We start from the raw sequence: 12,935 nt of genomic DNA, 5'->3' as shown, positions 1-12,935 counted from the left end.
TTTATCCACCAAAGGATTTGTAATTGTGCGCAGCTAGTTCTTTTGATACAGGCACCCATTCCAAACAGCAGGCCCCGGCAGTCAAAGTATTTGTAAACCCAATCCCCAAAATATCTTCAACTTTCATTATTTAAATACCCGGTGATCCTGCCATGAAGGTCCTTGTTCTGGTACTTTGTTATGGCAGTAACCATTCTCTGCATAGCTAACATTAGCCATGGCCTAGGGCGGCAGGGCTTCCAAGGGTTTAGACAGCCACCCACCAGCACCACCATGTATAATATAAGGTATCAGGCTGTTCTCCTGCATGTCGGGGAAATCCAGAAGTTCCTCATTATGGGTGTCCGTGCCAGGTGGGTGTTTTTGTTTGTTTGGGGGCAAGCAGGGCTAAATGTAGAGTGGGCGATTTCATTTTGTACAAGTCATGTTGGTGGCTGCACAGCCACCCAAATCACTTTTAGTTAGCCTGCTGGTGGCTGTTTCTACACTGTTATCCCATCTCCTTCAGGAAACCCACCCTGAGAGATGCTTTTTAGCCATTACTTGGGTACATGCGTGTAGACAGATAGAGGCTGTAGAGCATCAGCATTGCTGGGATGTTAAAACAATGAGAGAAAGATGTAAACGTTTTATTAAAAAAAGGGCAATTGTTTGATACACAGTACAAACAATATGCTATTCAGTTAGGGTCTCATTTAAGGCCTTTGTAAAACAAAACTGGCATTCTAATCCTTTCCCACTTCACCCAAAATTATAAAAAAAAAAGGTTTTGGCCGCACATACAATTTAATTTACTTTTCTCTATATTTGGCAGAAGTACTTGTGTCATCCATTTCTACTTGTGCTAAACCACACCCCACAGTTTCAAAGAATGTACTGTCTCTGCAGACGTTGGGGAGATAGCTCTGCGATGCAAAATTTGCATGAACAGTTTCTCCAGTGCCCTCAGGTGGATCTGTTGACTCAGGCAGTGTGGGTGTAGCTATGCTTTGGGCTTCAATTATGATATGTAATTAGTCTATGGTTACAGAGTACAAATAAAGGCTGCTCTGCCGCTGTGCTAGTGGCATTTATGAACTATTTGTTCACATCATTGGTGTTCTTTAGCATCTTTAATGGAAGTTTTATTTAGTTTGGCCTTTATGTGGACACGTCATCCTTGAATACACTTTAAAGGTCTCTAGAATTAAAGGGAGCTTTAATACTTAACCCTGTTTTGTAATTGTTACTATTTTGTAATGGAAGAAAATGATCATTTCCATGTTAGATTTTATTTAAAAAGTATAGCAAATGCCAAACACTGTGACTCAGCAATGCTAATTTTCCCTGCTGGCCTTTCAAAAGTATTCTTTTACTTATTAAAAATGCGATCATTAACAGTGGTCATTAGGCAAACCGTGCCAAGTGTGTGCTCTGGTTACTGACTGGTGTCCTGGTATTAGAATAGCTGGTGGGTGTCTTGGCTCACTAAAAGGTTTCTTAGGTTTTTAAAAAGGAAAATGAATAGTAACATACATGAGGTGCCAATTTAATTGAAACAGAGTTTTTGATTTCTCCTACTTACGTGTTTTTATAATTGCCTAACAAGTGACTCAAATAATCGCTTTTATAAAGAAAAGCAAAGGCCAAAGCCGTATGATTTATTACTGTAGTATAGTTGGAGAGCAGCTGTTGCCTTTTGTGTGGTGCATTTTAACGACTGAACCAGTGTTTATTGAACGTTCGTAATAAAAGGATTTATGTATTAAAGCTAAAGGAGAGGAACATTCTTTGTTTACCACAGAACAACAGCCAGCTGGGGCAGTCATTACATTACCTGGAGGTATTCTATCCAGCAGGGATTTATAAACAAACCTGCTGCATTGAGACATGGTTAATTGTCAAATGGACTGTATAGGTGACACCTCCAGGCTTCTTAATGTCAGGGACACTGTTATGTAGATCGTTACCTGATCTTGGATTGTCAAAATTTGGCCTGTCTCCTTGCCTCCATGTGCGGGCCCCTGCTATACAGTCAGGGGGACCAATTGAGGGCTCATGCACATTGGCGGCTGAACTCTAACAACATAAATTCCAGTGTATTTCCCCCACCAGGGAGCCACAGTTTCTGGATATGTAGTATACTCTGCTACTTGCATACAGCCACACTGTAGTATACTCTGATACTTGCATACAGACACACTGTAGTATACTCTGATACTTGCATACAGCCACACTGTAGTATACTCTGCTACTTGCATACAACCACACTGTAATGTAGGTTTTCTACATTAAGGAATTTGTGCCTGTATGCATGCAAAACTGAACGCAAGTAGCAGCTTATACCTCTGTACAGTACAACCACTTTTATAGAAGGTTGTGGGCACCACCTGTGACTCTCTGGCAGGTGAAATACGCCTGAATTTACATTGTTTGGGTTCAACTGCCCAAGTGCACTTCTTCTTGCATCAGTTTGCAGCACGAGGATGGAGCCTTGCATAGCATTTGCGGAAAATCATCTTGTCACAGTTGTACTTCTGGGCAAGCTGCCTAAGGGAGGACTCAATGATACCACCACAAAACACCAAATGCAAGGTTGACTCCTTCTGGATATTGTAGTCTGACAGCGTACATCCATCTTCAAGGTGTTTGCCAGCAAAGATCAGACCCTGCTGGTCAGGAGGAATACCTTCCCTGTCCTGGATTTTGTCCTTAACATTTTCGATCATGTCGCTGGGTTCAACACAACCTCTAGCGTGATTGTTTTCCCAGTAAGGGTTTTTACGAAGATCTGCATGTTGGCGCCTTCTTGCTTTCCCGCACGGCAGCCAGACTCCCTTACCTTGTTCGAAAATGCCACCGGGGGAGGCAGGAACAATTTACATTGATTGACATCATCATAACTTTTATCGTGTTAAAAACATAGAAAGCAGTAGCAGGCCATTTAAAACCCTCAAATAAATCATCTGTTTTCACTTTGACATTATATATTCTATTCTTATTCATCAGTGATTCAATAATCTCCAACATTAAAATCATAAAGATTCACAGGAAGTGAATACATTTTAGCACTGCGGCTGCCTGCTTTAAGGCTTTGAAACTTTGGACTGAATAAATAACATTTCCTATTTACCTTTTCTAAAAAAAGAAACAATATATATTCTATAAGTCCTAATTATGTTAAAGAAAGTAAATATGCACAAAACCACTGAACATTATCTGAATCATCATCTAGCCTTGGTATTTTCAGTCATTCTCTGTCTACACTATAAAAATTACAGCAAAACTATGACAGCAACGAGTTCCCATGTATATAGCCACAGCTCCTCTGTGAAGTACGTGAATATCAGATATTTAGACCTCTAAGGTTCTTGATCAAGGTCAGTGGTATACTATGCAGTGAGGAAAGGATAAAAATGACCGATCTGAAGCTTGCACCTCAAAAACAAATTGCTGATGGCTTCTTTCTAATGTCTTCACAGAAGGTTTCGTTTAGATGGAAATAGTTAAAGTTTCAGTCCAGACAAAACACATGAAGGAAAGAGATGCAGAGACACTGCACACTCCAGATGCACTGTGAAAGCCATGTTTCATCTTGTTCGAATTGAATTATACAGCTGTTATAGTAAAATGAGTGGATTTTAGCCTTTGAGACAGTTGATGCGTTTCCCAATCAATTGTTTTAAAGGTTGCAAGTTTTGTGTTGTGTTCTGTGACAGTATGACTATCTTTACTGAATGAAAGTGACAGGTGAACATTGAACTCTGGCTTGTAAGTAAATGTTACTTGTCCTCCCATTCTAAGCAGGTTCTGATGTCTGTTATGAGCGACATGTCACACAGATAAACCTCAGAGATGGCAAATGGGAAGTGTCCTGCAAATCTGGATCTCCTGAAGCCTTTGATGTTGTTGTTCTCACCATGCCAGTCCCACAGATATTACAGCTGGAAGGCGATATTGGAAAATGTAAGTCCAGTCATATTTCATCCGTTTGTTTAAAAACTATAGATTTTCTTAACTATTATAAGTCTACCCCTAGTTGTTTAAACAGCCCCGATGCTGTCGACGTACACTGTACGTCGTCAGTCACGAAGGGGTTAAAGAAGAAGTCTCAGCTTGTATTATTTTTCACAGCTCAGTCACCTGACTCCCATGGTGTATGTTGTTGTTTTTTTTTTTCTCCCATGCTTCTCTGTGCAGTAGAAACTGAGATACAGATTTTGACAGTTAACTCCTCTTCATTCCTGACCACGCATTGCAAAGGAGACAGATTCTTCATTGACGACTTGTATCAGAGCTGTGGAAAATAATACCAGGCAGGACTTTAATTCACAGTCCCATCAAATTCCTTTTCACTGAAAAGGCAGAAAGCAGTTGGCCATGGCACTTTTCACTGCAACGAGTTTACATTCTGGTACACTAACATAATATATGTAATTCAGCCCACATATTCTGCCTGCAAGTAGGCGTGCAAACAGCATCATATGCACTATGAGTCAATGCATCATGTCTTTGTAACCTTTCTTCTAGGGTGCCTGAAAACTGTTGTATTGGGACTTTGCTGCAGAAACTAAACACAAAAATTACAATTTTCAGGTATTAAGTAATATGTGTTAAACATATGGGGAATATAATACTAGTGAAACTTCTAGTGAAATGTGCTAAATGTGAAAATAGCTACACTAAAAACACAGCGGGTTAACAACCTGCATCCTTCGAGAGAAACAAAAATATGATATTCAGCTGGGGTCATGAAATGAAGGCGGAATCTGGCTCCTGGGCACACTCCACATGTTACACTGTAGTAGACCTCTTTGTCAAAAGCAAGTGAAGCTACTTTACAGTTGTAACTTGCATTTTGTGCCAAAAATAAAAAATGCAGTTTGTTAGGCTTTTCTTTCCATTTGTGATCCCTTTGGGGAGATTTTCCCTCACTTCCTGTCCCTGTGAAACCAGTACAAGGAATTGGGGGTGTGGTTGTTACAGAGACAGAAAGGCACAGACAGCAACAAAAACTTTATGAACAGTTCTGACCCTTCTCCACTCAACTGAGAATGTGTTTTTAGTTTTTGTCTGAGTCACTTTTTGGATGAGTACGGACACCCGCACGGATGTGCAGCTCGGGTGAGCGTATGGCCGCCTCCTCTCATAGAGAAGAACAGGCTGCTGTGTACAATTACACGCAGCACCTGACCTTCCCAGGAACGGCCCGATAGGCCGTGAACGGATCTGTACGTGCCGACTCTTTAGCTGTGTGAATGAGGCCTTATGCATTTTATAGGCTGTATAGGCTATATAGGCTTTTTTCTGTTTATAAGTATTGGGATGGAACGCTATGGCTATTTAGGTCTAACTACCGGCAGAGGACAGCCTCTGTTGAGAAAGAAAATGCATTTTTGTATTTGTTAGTTTAACATATGTTTAAAAATAATAAAGTCACAGCAATGGGAGTAGATGTGAATGTTGTAGCTCACAATTGTGTATTGAAGATGCAGTGTATATGCTCACAATGCTTAGGCAGGGGAAGGCCAGCTTGTTATCCTTAATTCTATTCGATAAAAATGACATCATGTACAGCTTACATTTGGTATAAATCTAATATGGTCACTAGGTGGCAGTGATTTAACATCTCTCATCCTAAGGCCTATGTGGAGGAGGAAAAATGAAGAGTTGTCTACTGCTACACAATAGAACATTAATTTGACTAGGACAGAAAATCTGAAATATTAATAGAAAGGACTACAAATGTCAGTGTAAATTGCTTTCATTGCTCTTATAAATAACAGTAAATATGAGATGAATTGCATGAGAATACTTTCCTTACATTCCCTGTACTTGATAATAAAATATAGCAGCATGGTTTTAAAGGAAACCTGTACCAAGAGAAGTACTGAAACTTTCATTGCTGCCCTCTCCCCAACTGAAAATGCTATTTATCTGGCTGTCATGCTCATAACCGTGTCTTCAATGCGGTCCCTGACTAAGAACAAACATTGTGATGTTCCTGGCTGCATCATTTTCCTGGATTCGGACTGTATTGAAGACAGACATTCAGAAAATTATCATTTTTACAAATGGCCACCCCCATGTTCCTTTCAGTACAATACAGGTTTCCTTTTAACAAGTTAGGAACCTAACAGTCCATCTGGTTAACGTGGTTGTCCTCCATTTTTGTTGAGTTGTTGAGAGATGTTGAAACGCGCTAGTAAACTTAGTGTCTGGTTGTGTTCACTTGGTGTTTCTGTTCTGATCGTGAATTGCTGCAAAAATTGGATAACATTACCCAGTAACTGAAGACTGTCTGCAAACAGGGCATTCTGTGACTGATGTAGAGGGATCACATTCAGAAAGAGATACATTTTATGCATTAATAATGCCCATTCTAATTTGATGGAAATGTCATTTTCTTTCAAACTGCACCCGAAAACCAAAAGCAGGCACTGATACATAGCTTTGTTTTATGTTATGCTGCTGTTTACTAGTATCTTCTGTCTAGTGGAACTACAAGTACCCATATAGCCTGCAATGGTTTCTTCCCTTTCATTGTATAATGTACATTTCCCAGCTTTGCATGCATTTGAGCCTTTTCTGATTTTCTTATTTAAAATCAGAAAGTATTGGGAAAATGGCTTTGTTCTGCATAGCTTTTCTAATAGAGAGAAGATCTAGAAGATCTTGGGTAAAGCTGTGACATTTCCCATGCTGCAGCATGCCAAAAAAAAGTACATAATCGCAAAGCCCTTCCTATAAATGTGTAATTCTCCATTTCCTGTTAGTTGATACCATTTAAGTTGCAGCAATCCATGCAGCCTTAGAGCAACATTTAGTTTAATAAAACACTGTATTAAAAAAACAAGAAAAATAAAGAATTAATTTTAATTTAAAAAAAAAACTTGTTTTCACCACTTTTCAGCCCTTGTTGTATCTGAGCACACTGATCTACTGCAGCCTCTTTGTAGTCACATCAGTCTACATGCATGCATTCTAGCAAATGCTGCGTGTGACCCCAGTAGAACATGCCCAAACATTGTGTGTCAGCGCAGATTTGTAGCTCCCATCAGAAGCCTGTGTGACAACATGCAGGAAAACAGTTGAGAGACGGGAACAGACCATCGTTGCCCAATAACAGGACATGTCTGCACAAGGACCTTCATGGTGGGATTGCCTGATATTATTATAATAAACGTTTCAGATTTAAAAATATTCCAAAAAAACTTTTACATTTGTTTAAGATTATACAAGATTTTAGTAGTGTGGGTTTATATATATTTTAAAAATTCCTTACCTTTTTTAGGATAGATTTATCTGTAAACTTATAGAATTAGTAAATTCTGTGCTATTGTGTACAAACCTCAATATCTACAAACAGTGCTACCTTCTATGCAAACATCCACAACACAAGTCTGCTTTAACTAGTATCATCCCGCACAGAAGTATTGAAGTAGTCACCTGCACTCCAAGCTCAAACATGCTGGACGTCTTTTATTCAGACACTAGGTAACCATAGTGGCACAGTGCAAAAAAGCAACATTTCGGAATCGAGCATGGTCCCTTCATCAGGCAAACACAGTGACGAACAGAAGACCTCTTACTTGTGAAGGGCCACTCTATTGAGTGAAGCCTCTTGATGCGTTCTGAAGATCGTCTGCTCTTTAGACACCCTGCTGTCTGATGATGATGTCCAAGCCTTTTGAACATGTTTAGTTCCTGTCGAGCTACCAAAGCTGGTACTAAGATTGTCTAGTTTAGTTCCTCAGTGGGCATATGTACAATTAATTTAGCCTGGATGATTGTCATCCAGAGGGCAAGCCTTCTTTCCTGACTGTTTGTAATATAGTTGGCGTCTTTGAGGACCAGTCTGGGTCCTTCTTTAAGAGAGATGTTTCTTCACTCTTCCTCTTTTGTATATATTAATGTTGATTGCCTGCAGTAGGGCTGTATATAATGCCAGTAGGCCTTGGCTGAGCACATGACCTTTCAACATGTGAAACACAGTGTCATGTGCAAAACTCTATCTATAAAATGCCTGTTTGTTGCATCATTCTAAGTGTACCACAAACATTCCTTTCACACACGTATACTGCAAAGACCAGGAAGATTCAGGGCTTTGAGAGCGAGCACACAAGTACATAGTTCCTGAGGGTGTCAGCTACACATTAGTAAATTTTTCCCGTCCCGACTTCCCGTTGTGCAGGAGGAGAATGCACTCCTCCTGCACAACGATGTCTTTTTTTGAGATTTGAGATCCTGAGCTTTCCCAGAATCCTGCGGTGAGCGCACAATGACATTGGCGCCTACAGGAAAACGGGGTGTACGATTTGTATGTTTTTCTCTATTGCTTTACTGAGTTTTCCGTTCGGGGAGCTGCAGCATAAGCGGACATTTCACTGTTTTATTTTTGAGGCTTATGTCTGTTATTTTCCTGCACTTGGCGTGTGTTTGGAGATTACCTCAAATGCAGCTCAGCAAATCCCATTGACTTTAATTGTGCAGTACACATAACAGTTCAAAGTCTGCATTTGACCTGCTTTATGCTGCTTTTCTTTTCTTTGGAAGCATCATGTCCTCTTGAGGTGTGTTTGTACTGCAGGTAAAGCAAGTCAAATGCAGCCTTTTATTATGAAGCTCTGCATTTTCCATTCAAATGCTCAGTATGTGTTCAAATGGGAAAAGCAGTGTTTGATTAAAACACCTCTACAGTCTCCTTGATGCATTTATTCTGGTGTTCTGTGGTTTAATGCTACAGGGCAAATATTCCTAATCCTGACTATTTTAAGATCCATACTGCCAACTGGAGAGAAGATTGCATAGTACATTGGCTTAAGATGACCCTGATTTAAAGGTTGAAATAAAGCTGCACCCTTTTAAGAAAGATTGTAAATACTTTACCTGTCCTGCTGCCTGACCGTTGCTCTGTAGATGAGGAATCATCTCTTGAGGTCTGCTTTAAACCAACACTTTGATCTCCTAAACCTTCTGCTGCTCTTAGTGGTTACTATTGAGTCCCTTCTGTTTCGTGCCCTGACACAGAGGATGCAGGAGGGACCATTGAGTACAGCGTGGAAAGCAGGAGATTGAGACTTATGGAATTGCCGGTTTCCCAGTAGACTTTTGGGGATGGCTTCTCATAATTGGAGTGGCATTTAATTCAATTTTTTTTACAATTTTGTGCTTTTATTTTAACTTTTAGATTGTTAGCAGGTCCACTTTAACCTGAGGATTCATACTTGCCCAAACCACATGGGAGGTTCTCCTTGGAATCCATCTGCAGTGAATTTTATATAAAATACAGGTTATAGAATAATTGAGTGGGATTTCTGACATTCACACATTTCAGTGCTTAGTCAGATAGGCCCCACTTATTTCTAAGCTTGAGGACATCTTGCAGCATATAGCTCTTTCTATCCGAGCCTGACTTTCCTTGGCCTGCCTCCTTTGATTCATTGGATTTAAGTTCTTTGAATCATTGGGTCTCAGCATCAATTGATGTCATTAGCGAATGTAATGAAAACGGAAAGGTTTTATTTCGGAATTCATTAGCATGTTGATGAGGAAAGGGGAGGAACCAGGGAATGCAAAACATAAGGAGAATAAACGTCAGCTTTAAAGGAAAACTCTAGTCTGTGTGAAATGGTAAGGAAACATATAAAATATCTAGTTGAATATTCTTCACTTTTATTGTGTTGTTCAGAAGTACCTGTACCAAATATTTTAATTAATTTTCCAAAAGATTTGCAGGTTTATATCATTGGCTTTTGGATGGTGTGTGATGGCTGGTTTGTTTTCCCAGAATTGGCAGAGACTGGCTTTGTTTCCTGCTTTAGGCCCAGCGTTGGAGGAGTAGTGTGTTTCATGTCAACAAACAGAAAGCAGACATGGGTAAATAGCTATTCCCATATTTACGAATTGAGGTTTTAAAAAAAAATTCTGTTCAATTCTTTTTTTCTAACTTTCACGACAAGTAATTCAGGTCTCAGACTGGCTGAGCAGCTAACCTTTGACAAGTACAGTTGACATGATATATAAACTTCCTGGCAGGCTTTGTCGGGTGAGCCCAGAGCATGTGTGCTTTTTAGGTCATTAGGTTGACCTTTCATTAAAGTAGGCTGCTCGGGTATGCGCCAGGATGTTTTCCATCATGCTGAAAATTTTTACGTTCCACATAAAGCCAAGTGTCTGTTTTCATTGAGAAAATCCAGAAACCGCCAAAGTCAACAGACGGCAAAGCCTACAGAATGGCTATGGCGGGCTGGTGCCTTTCACGACTGCCTTTTTCCAATGGCTTCAGTTTGGTGTGTTTTGTTGACACAGACCATGCTCATTAGGATGTCTTTCTTGGAAAAATTAAATGAGCGGATAAAAGTCAACTCTCAGATTGACGTGTTGAGAGCAAAAGACTAACTCATAACGAATATGGCAATTTATATATTCCAGTATATTTACTAGGCATCCTTTTGCTTGTGGGTTTTTTTTTTCCTTGAATGTTTATATCATAGGGATCTTCTGAATTGGCGACATGGACATTCTTGAATTTTGCGGTACTCTATATGTACAAGTTGGTTCACAATAATACTCGGTTTTAGCACCTGTGAGTTTCTAAGTGTTTATCTAAGTGGCAGAAGAAGGAGTCTTTCTTAGTAGGGATACAATATGATGACTTTCAAAATATACACTGCTCAATCCCCAAAGTCGGACAACGCAGACCCAACCAGTCACATCAATCAGGTGCAGGCAGAGTCTCTATGATTAAGCCTGTCTGGTGCAATGCATGAGGGGCTATGGGACCGGTGTGGGATGATTTTGCTGTGTACTGTACTTGGTTGGTATGGCCTTTTAATAAATCTGATTCATTTATGAACTGTCGGATGTGCACCTCTACGTTGGAATTTCATAAAACAGAGCTTGACACATTTTCTTTGAATCTGGGAGCCAAGTTTTTTTTAAAAGCTTAAGTTTTTAAAAGGTTTATTTTCAACGACAGTTGTAATTTTTAATTACAGTTTTAATTGGCACACGCGGCGACACCTGACGTGTAGCGCAAACGTAGTTTTTGTATGTAGATCCACCATTGGATAAAATAGTAAATGTATGCCAAAAAAAATCTTTTACGGAGCTTCATGAATAGAGAGGAGTTATAAAAATTGGAGCTGAAGTGGAGCTGTTGCCAATAACTTCAAATCAGATTATTTGTAGCTCTTGTACAGTAAAATTTGATTAGCTCTACTGTTGCAAAGTGTAAGTGTGTGTTTTTTATGCTCACATATGAATCTCCCTATCCAGCTGAACTGTAAATTCTGTGCCGGATGTAGCTGTAACCTCATACTACTTATGGGATCCTGTCTCTGCTCCCAATGTAACCTTGGTGTCACTTCTTGTGTAATGCTTCTCAGAGTTGGAGATCTTCTATGTAATCAAACTTCCATCAGTTCTAATTGCACAATAATAGCCACTGCTTCACACAAATTGCAGCAAAGCAGCACTATTTCTTATTAGGAATGGGTTATTATAGGTTATTAAACGCAATGGAAAGTGTGTCTATTGATTTTTAAATGGCCATTATGTGTTCTTTGCTCTGGGGGCAAAATCATCCATCTGCCTGGTTTCTTTAAAATTATTCACAATGACACAAGAGTGTCACATAGTGCTTAAACAGAGCTAATTAATTGATTTAGCATGTGTGTTAGTAGCTTTTGTTATTTTTTTGTGCACACCCTTACAAGGTTATGTGTACTATTACTTTATTAGTGCATGTCAAGGTGTCCACTTTTTATCATTATTTTAATATTAACACTTCTATGTATTTTATATATCTAGGTTGTTCATATGTTACATATGCTAGCCAAACTATAATAACATTACAATATAGTAGTGGTAACTCATGTTGGCAAGTTATGTTAGTTTGTGACTTTTTCGAAGGCAAGTCAACCTTCCAATTTTTTACTTTGTGCATATCTAATATTTCTGTACTGTATTTATATATTTTTCTACTGCTAATTCTATACTGACGATGTATAAGATGCAGGGATGTGCTCATGTTATGGTATTCTTTTTCTTTGCTACTTGCACCCTAGACATGCTGCATTTTTCACATTGCACCTCACCATATGTCAGTGGTGAACACAAATTAATGAAATGTCAATTTGATATTTCAATAAAGCTTAAAAAAAAAAGCATTGACTTGCAACAAGCCAAGGCACCGACCCCCACTGCCGGCTAAAATTTGCCTTTTTAGTGTACAAGCTGGTGTGAACAAGCCCTAAAAGTCTTGCCTAAGAGCAAACACCACAGGATGCCTGCAAATATCTTAATTGGCCAGAGAATCCTCATTTGTGTACCTCTCTGATTTTGTTTTTCCAAAAATGTATATGGAAAAGTGCCTAGTGCTCCTTTCAATAGGAAGGAATATTACTAATGGAAGGGACAATATTAACAACTCAGCTTTGTGTAAAAGACCATACAAACATATTGCTGGCATCCTGAATTATTATTATTATTATACAGTATTTATATAGTGCCAACAGTTTGCACAGCGCTTTACAATATAAGGAAGACATTGCAATACAATTCACGACAAGATGGTAAGGAAGGCCCTGCCCTAGAGGGCTTACAGTCTAAAAGGGATGGGCAAGGGATACATGAGGACTTAGCTGTGTGGGGATGAATTGTTTGAGGACGTGATGGTTGAGCAGTTAGGTTGAGGTGGGATAGGCTTCCCTGAAGAGATGAGTCTTAAGGGATCGCCTAAAGGCAATCGGAGTGGGAGATAGATGGACAGGTTGCTGTAAAGAGTTCCAGAGGATGGTAGAGACTCTAGAGAGGTCCTGAAGGCGAGCATGGGAGGAGTTGGCGAGGGAGCTAGAAAGCAGGAGGTCTCTGGAAGACTAATCCTAATTACTACTAAAGGGATGCAGACACTTCACTATTCCTGATTACAACACAGGAAGCTCACCAGCTGA

At 39.6% G+C, this 12,935-nt stretch overlaps 1 protein-coding gene across 1 annotated transcript in view; it reads left to right on the top strand.

Annotated features, from left to right (window-relative positions):
* RNLS (renalase, FAD dependent amine oxidase) overlaps positions 1 to 12,935 on the top strand; it is a 106,267-nt gene that overhangs the window by 4,283 nt on the left and 89,049 nt on the right. The window contains exon 4 of the mRNA XM_018558755.1: positions 3,787 to 3,945. Coding sequence (XP_018414257.1) covers positions 3,787 to 3,945 — 159 coding nt within the window. The remainder of the gene's footprint in view (positions 1 to 3,786; positions 3,946 to 12,935) is intronic.

The sequence above is a fragment of the Nanorana parkeri genome, unplaced genomic scaffold (genome assembly GCF_000935625.1).
Source record: "Nanorana parkeri isolate BGI_ZX_2015 unplaced genomic scaffold, ASM93562v1 scaffold356, whole genome shotgun sequence".
NCBI lineage: Eukaryota > Metazoa > Chordata > Amphibia > Anura > Dicroglossidae > Nanorana > Nanorana parkeri.
The sequence above is the reverse complement of the archived record's forward strand: the minus strand, read 5'-3'. Positions and strand labels throughout refer to the sequence as shown.